This window comes from Callionymus lyra, chromosome 5, assembly GCF_982586985.1.
Source record: "Callionymus lyra chromosome 5, fCalLyr1.hap1.1, whole genome shotgun sequence".
In the NCBI taxonomy this organism is placed as follows: Eukaryota; Metazoa; Chordata; class Actinopteri; order Syngnathiformes; family Callionymidae; genus Callionymus; species Callionymus lyra.
In genome coordinates, this window is record NC_141822.1 from 12,430,431 (window position 1) to 12,445,492 (window position 15,062).

At 42.7% G+C, this 15,062-nt stretch overlaps 1 protein-coding gene across 4 annotated transcripts in view; it reads left to right on the forward strand.

The window, feature by feature from the left end:
- Window positions 1-15,062, forward strand: part of mast4 (microtubule associated serine/threonine kinase family member 4) — a 68,858-nt gene that overhangs the window by 28,865 nt on the left and 24,931 nt on the right. For 2 of the 4 annotated variants that reach the window (XM_087790990.1, XM_087790991.1), the window contains exon 4: window positions 7,552-7,583. In XM_087790990.1, coding sequence (XP_087647116.1) covers window positions 7,552-7,583 — 32 coding nt within the window. Of the gene's footprint in view, window positions 1-7,551; window positions 7,584-9,865; window positions 9,971-13,309; window positions 13,391-15,062 lie in introns of those variants that run through there. The other 2 variants (XM_087790992.1, XM_087790994.1) reach the window with 2 other exon arrangements.

A 15,062-nucleotide genomic window follows, 5' to 3' on the forward strand; every position in this document is an offset into this window, starting at 1 on the left:
CTGAGATCAGCCGGAGAAGAGGAGAGTCTGTGTGAGCAGCATGAGTGCGGAGCATGGACCAGTGCAGCATTCTGAGGAGGAGAGGGCTACAGGTAGGTGTCGGATTCTTTCCTCGGGGTCCGTCGGAACCGGCAGCCGCAGCAGAACTGCTCTCCGGTTGGTCCCGATCTGCTGCAGACACTCGTGAGAAGCTTCTTCTCTGCTGCTGACGTTTGTGGTCGTGTGACGATGATGATGGTGTGGATGAAGATGATGTTGATGGAGAAGAAGATAATGAGGAAAAAGACGGTTCACGGTGATGCTGGTGAAGATAGTTTCAGACTTTAGTGGAGATGTTCCTGATGTGGACGATCCTCAAGTGCAGGAAGTTGTCGGGAGATGAGACTGTTGACTCACTTATTCATTCGTTCATGAGTGTTGAGGTGAGAGATCTTCTCAAGAACTTCAGGACTTAAACATTTTTGAAGCTCATTGTGAATATTAAGATTTAAGGTTGTAAATGAATGAGTGATCTGGAAGTTTGTGCCAATGAAATGCAATACATTTAAGATGATAAATGTCTCATTTAAAAATCATGATAAGTTTTCATCTGGTCTTCAGAAGTGTCTTAGTTTTATCCTGGTCCTCAGGAGTAAATTGGGACATCAGTCGACCTGGGTTCTCGGATCATGGCTCCATGTGTCGGTCAGTCCCTGGTGTGATCCTCAACTCTGGACTTGAGAAATCTACACCAGGAAAAAAAGGACGGAACGTGGAAAAAAGTCATCTCACCCAGTCTTGAGTTGTGAACCCAGTCCCAGGTGTTATCCTAAATCCCCTTCATAGGGTCTCTGGCCTGTCCCAGGTCTATGTTCAGACCCTGACCAGTATCCTGACTCGTGGTGTTCATTGACAAGGTTCTGAGAATGCTTATTATTAATATGATATATTGTGATACTGTAGGAACAAGGATACATTTGTAGTATTGTCCGAGTACTTGAAAAAAGCTGCTGGAGTCGACTGTATCCTCTTATACTCAGTCATCGCCAGGATGTCTTGGAATTTTATTGTTCCTTTAGCTGCGGAGGACTTCAAGTACAACACGACAATCAATTAACACTGTGAATATTAGCTTGTTAATTGTATATGAATACATTTTTAAAAATGGTTAATTTAGACACTTTTTTAAATTGAAATATTAACCACAAAAGAACTATGATGAAATTATTTTCAATTTAAAGCCCCCCAAAAATAAAAATGCATCGATACAGTGATGTTGAATATTGATAATGTATCGTGAAATATTTATATATATATATATACTGTATATATTGCGACATTTAAATTTATCAATATTTTCTTACACCCCTAATCCTGACCCAGGCATCTTGTCTGACCTGGTTCGGTGGTGTGTGGTCCCTAGTGTGACCCTGAACTCCACTACTGACCCCAGGACCATTTCATGAACCATCATGTGATGGTGACCCTGGACCCCCCGGTGAGGTCATTCAGGGTCTACTTAAGTGTTCCAACACCTGCTTGACCTGCCCCCGGGGGCCCCTTCCTGGATGGACTTTTTTTCTTTCTTGTTGTTGAGGAACCACAGAGCTGCTGACCAGTGTAGAAACCACCTTCAGTGAAGATCTTTGTCTTCTGGCTCAGCTCTTTCATCACCATGAGTGAGGTCTGCACTGACCCGACTGACACAATAACAAATTAAAACGACAGATTCAAACTGATCAAGTAACGGAGAAGGTGTTCAAGTTCATTGTTTTATAGTTTAAATAACCCTTGACCTCTGCGTCACATGACCTGCAGCCCGATGCCTTCGCTGCAGTAGGAAATCTCAGCTTTATTAATCGCAGTTTAGTCTAGTAATATTTCTCAAGCCTCCAGTTTGAGCTCGCTCGCCTCGGTCATGTGAAAAGAGTCTTTCATCCTTTGCACAAAACAACTCAAGATGTTTTTATCGTTTGTTTCCTCACCTCTGACCTCTGACCTCAGCCTCTTCATCGTTCTGCTGTTGCCTCTAATAAACTCCAGGTTCTTCCTCCAGTGATAACTTGGAGTCTTCTTGACAATCGGACAGACCGAGTAAACCAACAATTTCAGTTCTGTGCCGCCCCTGAAATAAACACCCATCGACTTGAGAAAGGAATGAGTAAGGTGGCAGCCAAGCAGCGTCTCAGCAGGACGACGTGTCGTAGCAGTTTAGTGTTCAAATGCAAGTGTTGGCATGATCATGAAGTATGATGATCTCGGTGTGAAAGATGGTTCAAAATAGTTCATTATTTGTTTTGGTATCCCTTAAAACTGAGTACGAGAGGATACAGTCGACTCCAGCCGCTTCTAAAGCTATTTTTTGGGCATATTTTGGTTTCAAAACAAATGAAAACATTTATGACTTCGTCGAGAGTCATGTGGTCTGTAAATTCTGCAACACTAGAGTCAAGTACTCGACAATACTACAAATACATACTTGCTAGTACAGTATCACAGTATAAAGTATTGTCGCCTCTGTATCGTGATACGTATCGTAACACACGTAATCAAATTTCGTGCTAGTGCGTTCCCCGACTTCATCGTCATGAAACTTTCAGTACAGTTTAACGACCGACTTGTTGTTCGCCAACATACACACTGGAGTTGTGTAGTTGACTCGTGTCGGCTCTTATTCCTGTTAACGAGGTGTTTGTTTTATCAGCCGACGGTCGCATCCGTCTCGACTCGTCCCGTCGCCAGCGAGCGCTTCCTGACTGCGACGCGCCGTAAAACCTCTCGACCCTGACGAGTCTCGGAAGAGCCGTTGAGTTGAATGAGCCGAGTCGACAAAATATGGCTGCGCAGCTGCAGCGTTGGTCCAGTTGTGTCTTCGCTATAAATACAGTCGCACAACAACAAGGAAATCAAAAGCCTCCCCTGGTGTATTTCACAAGAAAAAACTACTTTCTATTGATGATTTATTCAACCAACTATGGTTGTGCTCTGTTTTTGGGGAAGAGTTTTCTCTTTTTCCAGGGAAATAAACAGTTGAATAAAGAGTAAAAAATCAAAATTATATATAAATTGCACTACATGAACACTTGTTTTTTTATTTTTCAATTAAATGCATGTATTCTTTTACTTTTATTTTTTCTTAGGAATTTCTCTTAAATAACAACCAATACATTAAGTCAACAAAATATAAAAGTAGATCAAAATACATTTTTCAATTAATGAAAACAACACAAACCGTCGTAAATGATTTAAAAAATATATATATTTGATTCATTCTATCAGTACAGTGCCTGAAAATGTCGAAAGTCTCCTTTAAACAAATCGTGTTATTATTAAATGTATAAAACTAGCATTAAGAATGAAATGAAAATGGACAGAGAACTTATAAATAAAATAAAAAACAGAATTTCAGAACAGTACAAATATATAATAATAATTATAATATAATCAGAGTCCAATTTAATAAAAAATATGATATATGCCATGATTACACCTTTTAAAAAAAAGAAGTATTTGGAATAAAAAAAGAGTTTTCGACTAAAATGTCTTAAATCATGAAGTGGTCATAATGTTTTGGCCCATTAATTGTCTTCCCTGGATGTTGAGTGAGATCCTGAAGTTCCTCACGTTCCCACAGCTGCTCATTAGAACTAAAGCTGGTGTGCGATGATTAGTTTGTGTAGTGAGTCGCTGGACGACTCCTTCCAACGGCGAACATGCTTCCGCCGAGAATTTGGGATTTAATTACGGCAGGTTTTTTTTCTCCGACGTCTCTGCTGGAATCTTCTCGGGTTCCTCTCGGCTCGTGTACCTGTCGGGCTGGATCGGCGTCACGCCTCTGTGTGCGTTGTGTGATTAGCTTGTTTGTGTGCGGCTTTAAGTCGATCCGGAGCCGATGGTGTTGTCATCTCGGAACCTTCGCCGGCTTGTGGCGACGAGATAACGAGTTTCATTGATCCGTGGCACCTCTGATCCGCAGATGAACTTGAGATGTCCCACCAGGAGACAAAAGAACACTTTGCTCGTGTGCGCCCCCTGCAGTGTTTAACACTTTGTTCATTAATGACCTTTGACCTTGGGAAAACCTCAGTGTTTTCCCAGAAGAGCTGGAAGAGTTTTCTTAGGGGAGGTAATTGTGGACCTCTTGGTTTTTTGTCCGGCCTACCAAGTATTTTTATGTGGCCCGTTGGATGTTTAGCTTCAAATCAAAGTAGATGCATGTTCTAGTTCAGGGGTCTCAAACTCAGCTGGTCACGGGGCCAACAGAGGTCAATTTCTTGTGAAGGTTGGGCCGCATGCTGGTGCTTCTTTTTTTTTTAAGGTAGATTTGCTTCTTTATTATTCAATTAAAAAAAAATGTGTTCAATCAAAATATAGTTTCTTCAATCAACAAACCAAAATCGAGAAAAACTATTTTCACTCCAATAAAATCACTTCAAAACATTTTTATTTCAATTAAACAAAAGACCAATAACTTATTATAGTTACTTAATAGACGCAAATAAAAGACCCATATGGCCTGAACACAAAAGGAAAAGTTTAAAATGACCCTTTTCTTTTTAACACACTTTTTAAATTCAGAGTGTTTTGTTAATATATATTATATATTAATTAATATTATATTAATATTAATTATAAATCACTTTTTTTGATTGAAAAATAAAGAAACAAATCTACTTTCAACATTTTTTTTCTGGACGTCTTTGACAAATTTGTTTGATATTTAGTTGTTTTTTTTACACTTGTATATATTTATTTATATATATATATATTTATAATTTATTTGCGTGTGTGGTTTCACTGTGATTTTTTGTCAATTTTGAATGTTAATGTAATTTATTATATAAATGTGTTCCATCATAACTGTATAATCAGATCTATATAAATGATGATAATGAAAGGCTGTGACTGACCTTCAGGTTCAAGACCATGTTTAAGTTTTTATTGTGACTTATAGAGACACCATATATAATCTGTTATATATTTTTGATTGATTGAGTTCCGCTGCAGTAGTAGATGGATGGATGGATGGATGGTCTAATTTCTTCACTGTGATACAAACGGCAGCACTCGTGTTCCTGAAGGCATCATCGTGACTCCATCACAGGGATTCCCTTCCTTAAAAAAAACCCCAAGACCCGTTTGATCACCAGATATTGGAGATGAATCAGATGGAATTATTAATGCTGTGTTTGAGAAGAATCTTTGAAGTGTGTTGACCGGAGGTCAGTGAAGGCCACACGTGTGTGTGAGTGTAGAAGAGTCTTCTCGTCATCCAGCAGTTCAATGTGTGGTTTTAACTACACAAGCTTCTGCTTTCTCTCCCCATAAAACCGCTCGGACAGCATGTTGCTCACGATCCGTGCGTGTCGGTTGAATTCCCCGCGGAGTCTGGTGACGAATCTTCCATCTGCAGTGAATGAAGCGACATGTGCGCCGACGCTCCCTGGACGGTTGTTACCGATGATTGGTTTCGTACGTACCGTCGGCGAAAGGGCACATCAGCAGGAAGGAATCTGCCGCTGCCGTTTGGCAACTGTGGTGACATTAGCGAGCTGCTGCTTCACAGGGAAGTGCTGTGATTAAACCGGCAACCTCCGGCCGTCTGCTGGTTCATCTGCTTCACCCGAGATGTTTCACAACGTTTGACCCACAACTTTTTCTTTTGTCTCGTCAACAAGATGGTCATGGGACATGTGTGTGTGTGTGTGTGTGTGCAGCGTGATGGCGCTGAGCTGCAGCAGATGGACGCTGGTGTTGTGTGGTGTCAGGTCTGGACTGAAATGGAGCGTTTGAGATCCAGATGCTTCCTCTGAAGCTCATTATCCAGACGAGCGTTTGCAGGACGAGCTGCTGCTGCTGCTGCTGCGGCACTATCCAGATGAAGCTGGAATGAGCTACTAAAGTGACTCTGGTTCTGATCCGTAGTTGTTCTCTGTGAACAAAGACTCATCAGGAGGAACTTTGTCCAACTCTGAATTATTGTAGTTAAAGTGGGTGTCCACTAGAGGGCGTGTTCTGTCTCCTGACGATCAGATTTATGATGATTCTAGTTTGATGACAACAGTCTGACGGATGTGAACACAGACGACAAACACTTTATTTACTGTCACAACAATCTAGTTAAACATTGTTTAAAACTCAGTCAAGAAGAGCCGACACTGTCCTGTGCTTCTGTCTGACTCAACTGTGACTCTTTCTGTGACTCTTTCTCTGTCTGACTCTTCTTTTCTGTGACTCTTTCTCTCTCTGACTCTTCTTTTCTGTGACTCTTTCTCTCTCTGACTCGTCTTTTCTGTGACTCTTTCTCTCTCTGATTCTTCTTTTCTGTGACTCTTTCTCTGTCTGACTCTTCTTTTCTGTGACTCTTTCTCTGTCTGACTCTTCTTTTCTGTGACTCTTTCTCTGACTCTTCTTTTCTGTGACTCTTTCTCTCTCTGACTCTTCTTTTCTGTGACTCTTTCTCTGACTCTTCTTTTCTGTGACTCTTTCTCTCTCTGACTCTTCTTTTCTGTGACTCTTTCTCTCTCTGACTCTTCTTTTCTGTGACTCTTTCTCTGTCTGACTCTTCTTTTCTGTGACTCTTTCTCTGTCTGACTCTTCTTTTCTGTGACTCTTTCTCTGACTCTTCTTTTCTGTGACTCTTTCTCTGTCTGACTCTTCTTTTCTGTGACTCTCTCTCTGACTCTTCTTTTCTGTGACTCTTTCTCTGACTCTTCTTTTCTGTGACTCTTTCTCTGTCTGACTCTTCTTTTCTGTGACTCTTTCTCTGTCTGACTCTTCTTTTCTGTGACTCTTTCTCTGACTCTTCTTTTCTGTGACTCTTTCTCTGTCTGACTCTTCTTTTCTGTGACTCTTTCTCTCTCTGACTCTTCTTTTCTGTGACTCTTTCTCTGTCTGACTCTTCTTTTCTGTGACTCTTTCTCTCTCTGACTCTTCTTTTCTGTGACTCTTTCTCTCTCTGACTCTTCTTTTCTGTGACTCTTTCTCTGTCTGACTCTTCTTTTCTGTGACTCTTTCTCTCTCTGACTCTTCTTTTCTGTGACTCTTTCTCTGACTCTTCTTTTCTGTGACTCTTTCTCTGTCTCACTCTTCTTTTCTGTGACTCTTTCCCTCTCTGTGACTCTTTCTCTGTCTGACTCTTCTTTTCTGTGACTCTTTCCCTCTCTGTGACTCTTTCTCTGTCTGACTCTTCTTTTCTGTGACTCTTTCTCTCTCTGACTCTTCTTTTCTGTGACTCTTTCTCTGTCTGACTCTTCTTTTCTGTGACTCTCTCCCTCTCTGACTCTTCTTTTCTGTGACTCTTTCTCTCTCTGACTCTTCTTTTCTGTGACTCTTTCTCTGTCTGACTCTTCTTTTCTGTGACTCTTTCCCTCTCTGTGACTCTTTCCCTCTCTGTGACTCTTTCCCTCTCTGTGACTCTTTCCCTCTCTGCTATTCTCTCAGTCAGACTTTTCTTTGACTTTGTCTCTTTTTTCTGTGATTCCTCCTGATTCTTCTTTTCTGCGACTCTTTCTCATCCTCTCTTGTCTCTGGTTGTGACTTCACTGAGTCTTGTTCTCTTTGTCTCCACAGAAGGAGCTGAGTCTTCCCAGACGAGGCAGCTTGTGAGTACATTTGAATCTTTTGTCTCCATCTGTGAGGAAACACGAGTGTGATGTCACCGATGATGTCACCGATGATGTCACTGATGATGTCACTGATGATGTCACAAGAGCGTTTATGTTTTATCTGCTACTTTTAAATAATGCTGCTGGAAGAATGAAAACACGCAAACATTTGAAAACCTTTTTTAAAGGTTTATTTTGAGTCATAGGAGTGTGTCAGAACCATGATAGCACCAGGTGTCAGTACATCTACAGTCACGTTACTGACACTGTAAGTACTGTTTGTGACCAGAGGGGGTCGCTACTGCTGTCTATGGTCACCATGACGACCAACTTTGCATCAGTTGTTTGAGTTTAAAGATGCTGACCCTGCAGAAACTCACTCAAGAAAAAAATCTGAAAATACTTCATAATTTTTATGTTTCAAATACTTCATTTAGTACCACATTTCCGTCTACTCTTCGTGATCTATTACAATTGTTATGTTAATACTAGAACTTTTATCTACTAGAACTGATACTGTTCGTCCTTCTATCATCAGTTGATTTTTACCCCTTTGATAAAACAACTTTTACTTCTACTTCTGCCTCGAAAACTCCCACCACGACATGTACTACTGCTTGTACTTTGCTACAACCACCGCCAGACCTACTTTTTGCAGCAGTACTTCTTTGACATCAGTAAAAATCTACAACTTCTGACCGTGTACTCTCTGTGTAAGTACTTCTGTTCATATTTATTTGTATTTGTTTCTACCACCAATGTTGACTTCCTCAGTACACGGTTGTTGTGGCATTGCTGCCCTCTGCTGGTTGACTAGAGTCACTGCCGCCGCTGCTTCTGTTTTGGTTACTACCTTATTAGGTTCTGAAGTTTCATCTTTGCGACCCGGTCCAGTTCTAAAACTGGTTTGTATCTGAGGCATAGTAACTGGACACTAGTGTGTGAGTTGATCTAATCAGCTGGTTTGTCATCGGAAACCAATGAGTAGTTGAGTCCAGATTCTGTCTTGCTTGTGTCAGAATGTCCTGGACCAGAACTTCTGCTGAGTCAATGGTTCTTCTGTCGGGTTCTGATCCCAGATGACACACACAGACACAGAAAGACACACATGCACACACACAGAAAGACACACATGCACACACACACACACACACGCACACACGCACACACAGACACCAACGCACCAGACAAACATTTAAGAAAAGCATCATATTTATTTAAAGTTCAACTAAGGTGTTGATTTAAGTGTGTCTTAAATAGATGTTGGACTCTATTGTATCATCAGTGTCTGTTTGTACAAAAATCTCTTTTCATTCAAATATTTAAATTAAATTAAATGATCTGAAGCTCCGCCCCCAAACCAAATCCTACCTCAACCCCCCCCCAAAAAATGTAAACATAGAAAAAAAAAATCATAAATAATCTTCAAGGACTATTTTAATATTATTTTTAATGAAAATTGTGAAGTAAAAACATTCATTCCAAAAGAATAAATTAATTAAGAAAAATAATTAGAATTAATAACAAAAAAGCCCCTTGAAAGAAATGTAATAACACAAGCAATGAGTAATAACAAAATAAAATAAATAAATTAACAAAACATGGAAAATGTATAGTATGTATATTATTAAAAAAAACAGATTACTTATAATCAGAGGTCATTTAAATAATAAAAATGAAGGAAAAAAAAGAATATATGAATCGATTAAAAAAAACACAAAAGTCAATTCAAACACAATAAAAAAAACAATAGTTATCCAACACTTTATAAATAAGGCAAGTTTGTTGGTGAAGTAAAAGATTTAACTCAATTTAAATAATAAAAAAAATATATATATATTAAAAAAAAAAATCTGAATAACTTCCATTGACTCGTATTGATGAAGTTAAACACAAACAAAGTCTAATTCTTTGAAGAAACTGTTGCCACGGCGACCAGGATCCAGGGAAAGACCCATCGCTCACGGTGACGGAGCAGCTGCACTGACCTCAGGTGAGCTGAGCTCTGCTGCATGGCCCCTCCCCTCCCTGCCCATGACATCACCGCTGTAGTCGTGGTGACTGAGCAACGCTCGCCTGTCAAGGTGACTGCGTGTTCAGGGGGGGGAGGGGGCGAGGAGGGGGCGTGTTCTCAGGGAGGTGGGGGGGGGGCAGCTCCATCCTGCCCTCAGTCTCTGGATCCTTCAAGGTGGAGGAACCACCAGAGCGGCGGAGGTCCTGGTGAGGGGGGGGTCCTGGTCTTTAGTCAGGGGGGGGTCTTTGTCAGTGCAGGCGTGTGTGTGTGTGTGTGTGTGCGCGGATCATGACCACAATAGAGCTGCACGACACACGACAGCCATGAAAGCTCAGCGTGAACGTCTGAGGATTCCGGGGCTGACGCTGGAGTGAGTATCTTCCTCGTCCGCTCGTCTTCATCACTGCAGCATCATGGTGTGTGTGTGTGTGTGTGTGCGTGTGTGTGTGTTAGCATTAGCATTAGCCGCTCCTGCAGCCACGCTCTGCAGCAGCAGCGAGTCTTTGTGTGTTTGTTTACGTCATGTGAGACAGTTGCACGTCCAGCAGTGCCGCATCCTCGCAGCATGCTCTCCCCCTCCTCCCCCCTCCTCCCCCCTGAGTGACACCAGCAGTCAAGGTTGTGTTGCTGTGTGTGTGTGTGTGTGTGTGGACCCGTGACGAGCCCCCCGGGCTCTGCTTCTGTGACGGGTCATTACGACCACCTTGTTAGGCCACAGCTGAGGTTGGTGTGGCACGACATCACTTCCTGTGTTTTTATCTTCAGAAGCTAGAACATGTCAACACTCTCACCACTGCACTATCACCCTTTCTCGCTCACCTTGAAGCTCGTTGTCATCCCTCTCTTCTACTCTCTTGGATATTCTCTTCCCATTTCACTCTTTCATTATTTTTCTCTGTCCTCTACATGCCTCGTTTTTCACTTCTCACTTTTATTTTCTGTCTCACTCTCTTTCCCTGGTCTTCTGTTTCACTCCTCTTTGAACCAAACTCTTTCTTGTCACTCTTATGATCCTGACTTTCATTCTTTGCTGTCACCCTCCTCTTCTCTTCCTGTACTTCTCTCACTCTTCTATCACCTCACTCTTCTGCTCACACTTGTATAGTCATCTCACTAGTGTTTCCATTCCTGCTCCCCCCGTCATAACTTCTGTAGTCACTCACTCTTCTGTGTCACCCTTGACCTTGACTTACTCACTCTCTATCTTTTACTCTGAAAAGTTGCTCTTCCTCACCCTTGTCACTCTTTTCCCTCCTTATGCTATTCTCACTTTTCCAGTCTCACTCTTTTTCCTCTCATTTAGTTAAAAATAGTGGCTTTACAGCAGTGACCTCTAGGCTCCTGGCAACTCTTGTTACACTAGTGTCCTCTTGGTTTTCTGATGTCCTCTGGTTACTCTATTGTCCTTCAAGTACTTGTAGTGTTCTTTAGGTGCTCTAATGTCCTCTGGTTACTCTAGTGTCATTCAAGTACTTGTAGTGTACTTCAGGTGCTCTAATGTCCTCTGGTTACTCTAGTGTCCTTCAAGTACTTGTAGTGTACTTCAGGTGCTTTAGTGTCCTCTGGTTACTCTAGTGTCCTTCAAGTACTTGTAGTGTTCTTTAGGCGCTCTAATGTCCTCTGGTTACTCTAGTGTCCTTCAAGTACTTGTAGTGTACTTCAGGTGCTCTAATGTCCTCTGGTTACTCTAGTGTCCTTCAAGTACTTGTAGTGTACTTCAGGTGCTTTAGTGTCCTCTGGTTACTCTAGTGTCCTTCAAGTACTTGTAGTGTTCTTTAGGCGCTCTAATGTCCTCTGGTTACTCTAGTGTCCTTCAGGTGCTCTAATGTCCTCTGGTTACTCTAGTGTCCTTCAAGTACTTGTAGTGTACTTCAGGTGCTTTAGTGTCCTCTGGTTACTCTAGTGTCCTTCAAGTACTTGTAGTGTACTTCAGGTGCTCTAATGTCCTCTGGTTACTCTAGTGTCCTTCAAGTACTTGTAGTGTACTTCAGGTGCTCTAATGTCCTCTAGTTACTCTAGTGTCCTTCAAGTACTTGTAGTGTACTTCAGGTGCTCTAATGTCCTCTGGTTACTCTAGTGTCCTTCAAGTACTTGTAGTGTACTTCAGGTGCTCTAATGTCCTCTGGTTACTCTAGTGTCCTTCAAGTACGTATAGTGTTCTTTAGGTGCTCTGATGTCCTCTGGGTACTCTATTGTCCTTCAATTACTTGTGGTGTACTTCAGGTGCTCTAATGTCCTCTTGGTACACTAGTGTCATTCAGGTACTTTAGTGTCCTCTAGGTACACTAGTGTCATTCAGGTACTTTAGTGTCCTTCTGGTTTTTTGTCGTCCTCTGGGTACTCTAGTGTCCTTCAAGCATTTTGGTGTACTCGGCTACGCTAATGTTCTCTGGGTACTTTAGTGTCCTCAGGGTAAACTAGTGTCCTTCACATTTTCTAGTGACCTTTGGGTAAATTGGTGTACTTCAGCTACTCTTACGTCTTCTCTGTATTATATTGTCCATAATATTTTCTAGTGTCCTTGAGATATTATGTGATCCTTCTGGTACACTAATGTCCTCCTGGTACTCTAGTGACCTTCAGTTATTCGGGAGTGCACTCTGCTAACTCTAGTGTCGGTCGCTAAGCTCCTTCAGGTGTATTCTGGTGTACTTCAGGTACTCTTATGTCCTCTTGGTATTCTAGTGTCCTTCAGGTATTCTGCTGTACTTCAGTTACTCTTATGTCCTCTGGATATTCAAGTGTTCTTCATATTTTCTAGCTTCCTTCAGATATTCTGTTTTATTTCAGGTACTCTATTGTCTTCTGGGTACTTTAGTGACCTTTGAGTATCCTGGTGTACTCCGTGTACTCTAATGGCCTCTTGTTACTTAAGTGTCCTTCAGGTATTCTAGTGTATTTCAAGTAATCTGGTGTCCTTTGGGAACTTTGGCGTCCTCTGAGTACGATAGTGTCCTTCAGATTATTTTAAAGCCTTACAGGTATTCTGGTGTACTTGCCCTAATCTACTGTCCTCAGGTTATTTAGTGTCCTTCAGGTATTCTGGTGTACTTACGTTACTCTACTGTCCTCAGGTTATTTAGTGTCCTTCAGGTATTCTGGTGTACTTACGTTACTCTACTGTCCTCTGGTTATTTAGTGTCCTTCAGGTATTCTGGTGTACTTACGTTACTCTACTGTCCTCTGGTTATTTAGTGTCCTTCAGGTATTCTGGTGTACTTACGTTACTCTACTGTCCTCTGGTTATTTAGTGTCCTTCAGGTATTCTGGTGTACTTACGTTACTCTATTGACCTCTGGTTACTCTAGTGTCCTTCAGATTCTGTAGTCTCCATTCTGATGTACTTCAGGTACTCTTATATCCTCTGGTTATTCTACTGCCATTAAGGCACCATGAAGAACAGGAAGTACACCATTGACCTCTAGGTACTCTAGTGTCCTTCAGGTGTTCTGGTATCCTCCGGGTACTCTAGTGTCCTTCAGGTGTTCTGGTATCCTCCGGGTACTCTAGTGTCCTTCAGGTGTTCTGGTATCCTCCGGGTACTCTAGTGTCCTTCAGGTGTTCTGGTATCCTCCAGGTACTCTGGTGTCCTACAGGTGTCTCCCTCCTGCATGTCATTGTCCGTCAGTGTGAGTGTGATCATGTCCATGTCACCAGGATGGGGGAGGGTCGTGTCAAGTCTTCTCACCTCCGTCAATCTAACTTTCAGCCTCACCCCTCGGAGTCTGAGTCCCACTCCCACTAGTCCCTGCAGCCCCTGCAGCCCCCTGCACGCCTTCCACTTCTGGAGGTAAGAATTCCTCGAGGTCCGCTGACTTTGAGAGGACTTGTGTAACGCTGCGGGTCCAACCCCCCTCCTCCTCGCCCTCCAACCATCCCACCATCCATGCCTCCCCCTCCCCCCGCCGAGGTTGATTCTCTGCTTTCATCTGCTAAGTCGGATTTGTGGAACATCAAAGTGTCGCAAATCTGCGGCTTCTTCCGGGACCAGGGAGCTCTGCTGGTGTCTCTCACGGTCCTGGTCCTTTTGGTACCATAACATTACGACCACATGCCAGAGACCCCTGTCCACACCCTCTATGTCCCTCTTCTTTCTTTTTTTTTCTCTCTGCACTGATTTTCTTCTTTTTCTCTTCACCAATATCTTGTCATTCTTCTCTCTCTTCTGTCATCCCTCACTTTCCTCTCTTCTCCCTCTTCTCCCTTTCTTTTGTGCTGTGGCAGTAAACGAAACAAAAAAAAAACCCACCATCAGCAGCAGTTTCTGGTCTGGAGAAAGTGTGAATGAAAACACTCACCCGCCCACCAACACGACCTTTGACCCGCCTGTGAGCATTCATAGAGGAGACGATGGAGTGAGAGAGCGAGAGAGTCGGAGCTGCAGACGGAGAGAAGACGTCGTGAAGAGCAGTCGTCTGTGTGCTTCGTCAGTGAAATACAATTTAAAAAAAATACATGTTTTCAATATTCTCTTGTTCAGTCTGAGAGTAGAGGTCGCAGGAGATGGACCTGTTGATATGATGCAGGTGGTCATAATGTTTTGGTTTCTGGATCATTTGTTCCTGGTTCTGAGTCACATGACCAGTGTCCGTCACCGGGACAACTCATGTTGCTGACTATTAAATCAAAGGTTGTTGGTTGTTTTTTTTTTGGGCGAGAACCGCCAGAACCTGGTGTCGTCAGCAGCGACCCGGCCGCCGGCCTCGGATGTGGAACGCGGAACCGGGTCAGAGCTGGAATTAGAATGACGGCTGTCGGCCCGCGGGGACGCCAACGTACCGCGTTCACGCCAGCGAGGCACTTCTGTCCCAAACGACTTCTGGTGACTTTGGGTCTCTCTCTCTACTGGTCCTGACTCGGAAGTCCGGGTCACTGACGGTGCCGGAGAGTCCGGTGACTCGACAAGGTTCCGCTCTGACTTTGTGGCCCGTCCTCTGAACGTGATCCGTGAACACATGACCACGAGAAGATGAAGACCTGATGCTCTCTTTTAACTCTGATTTCCTCTCACAATCAAAGCTTGACTCATAGTACTGTGTGAGTTACTGACCATTCCAGTGTCTCCTGTCCCTCTCTCACCCCGAGTAGCTGGGACAGAATCCAGCACATACTGACCTGTGAAGGGATTAAGTGACTGACTCCCTCATTTATTTATTTTTTACTCTCCTTGCTCACTCTCTCACTAACTCTCTCTCTCGCTCTACTAACTCCATCTCCCTCTGTCACACTCTTCTAACTCTTGATTTACTCGACTGACTCTCTCCATTTTTCTTTCTCACTCTCTTTCTTTCACAACTCTCTTCCTCACTAGCTCTTTACTCATTATAACCGTCTCACACACTCTTCTAACTCCCTCTGCTAACTCTATCTCACTCTTCTTTCTCACTCTACTTACTCTCTGTCACCATCTAACTCGTTCTCTCTCTCCCTCCCTCTCTCTCTCTCCCTTCACTAGCTCTTCA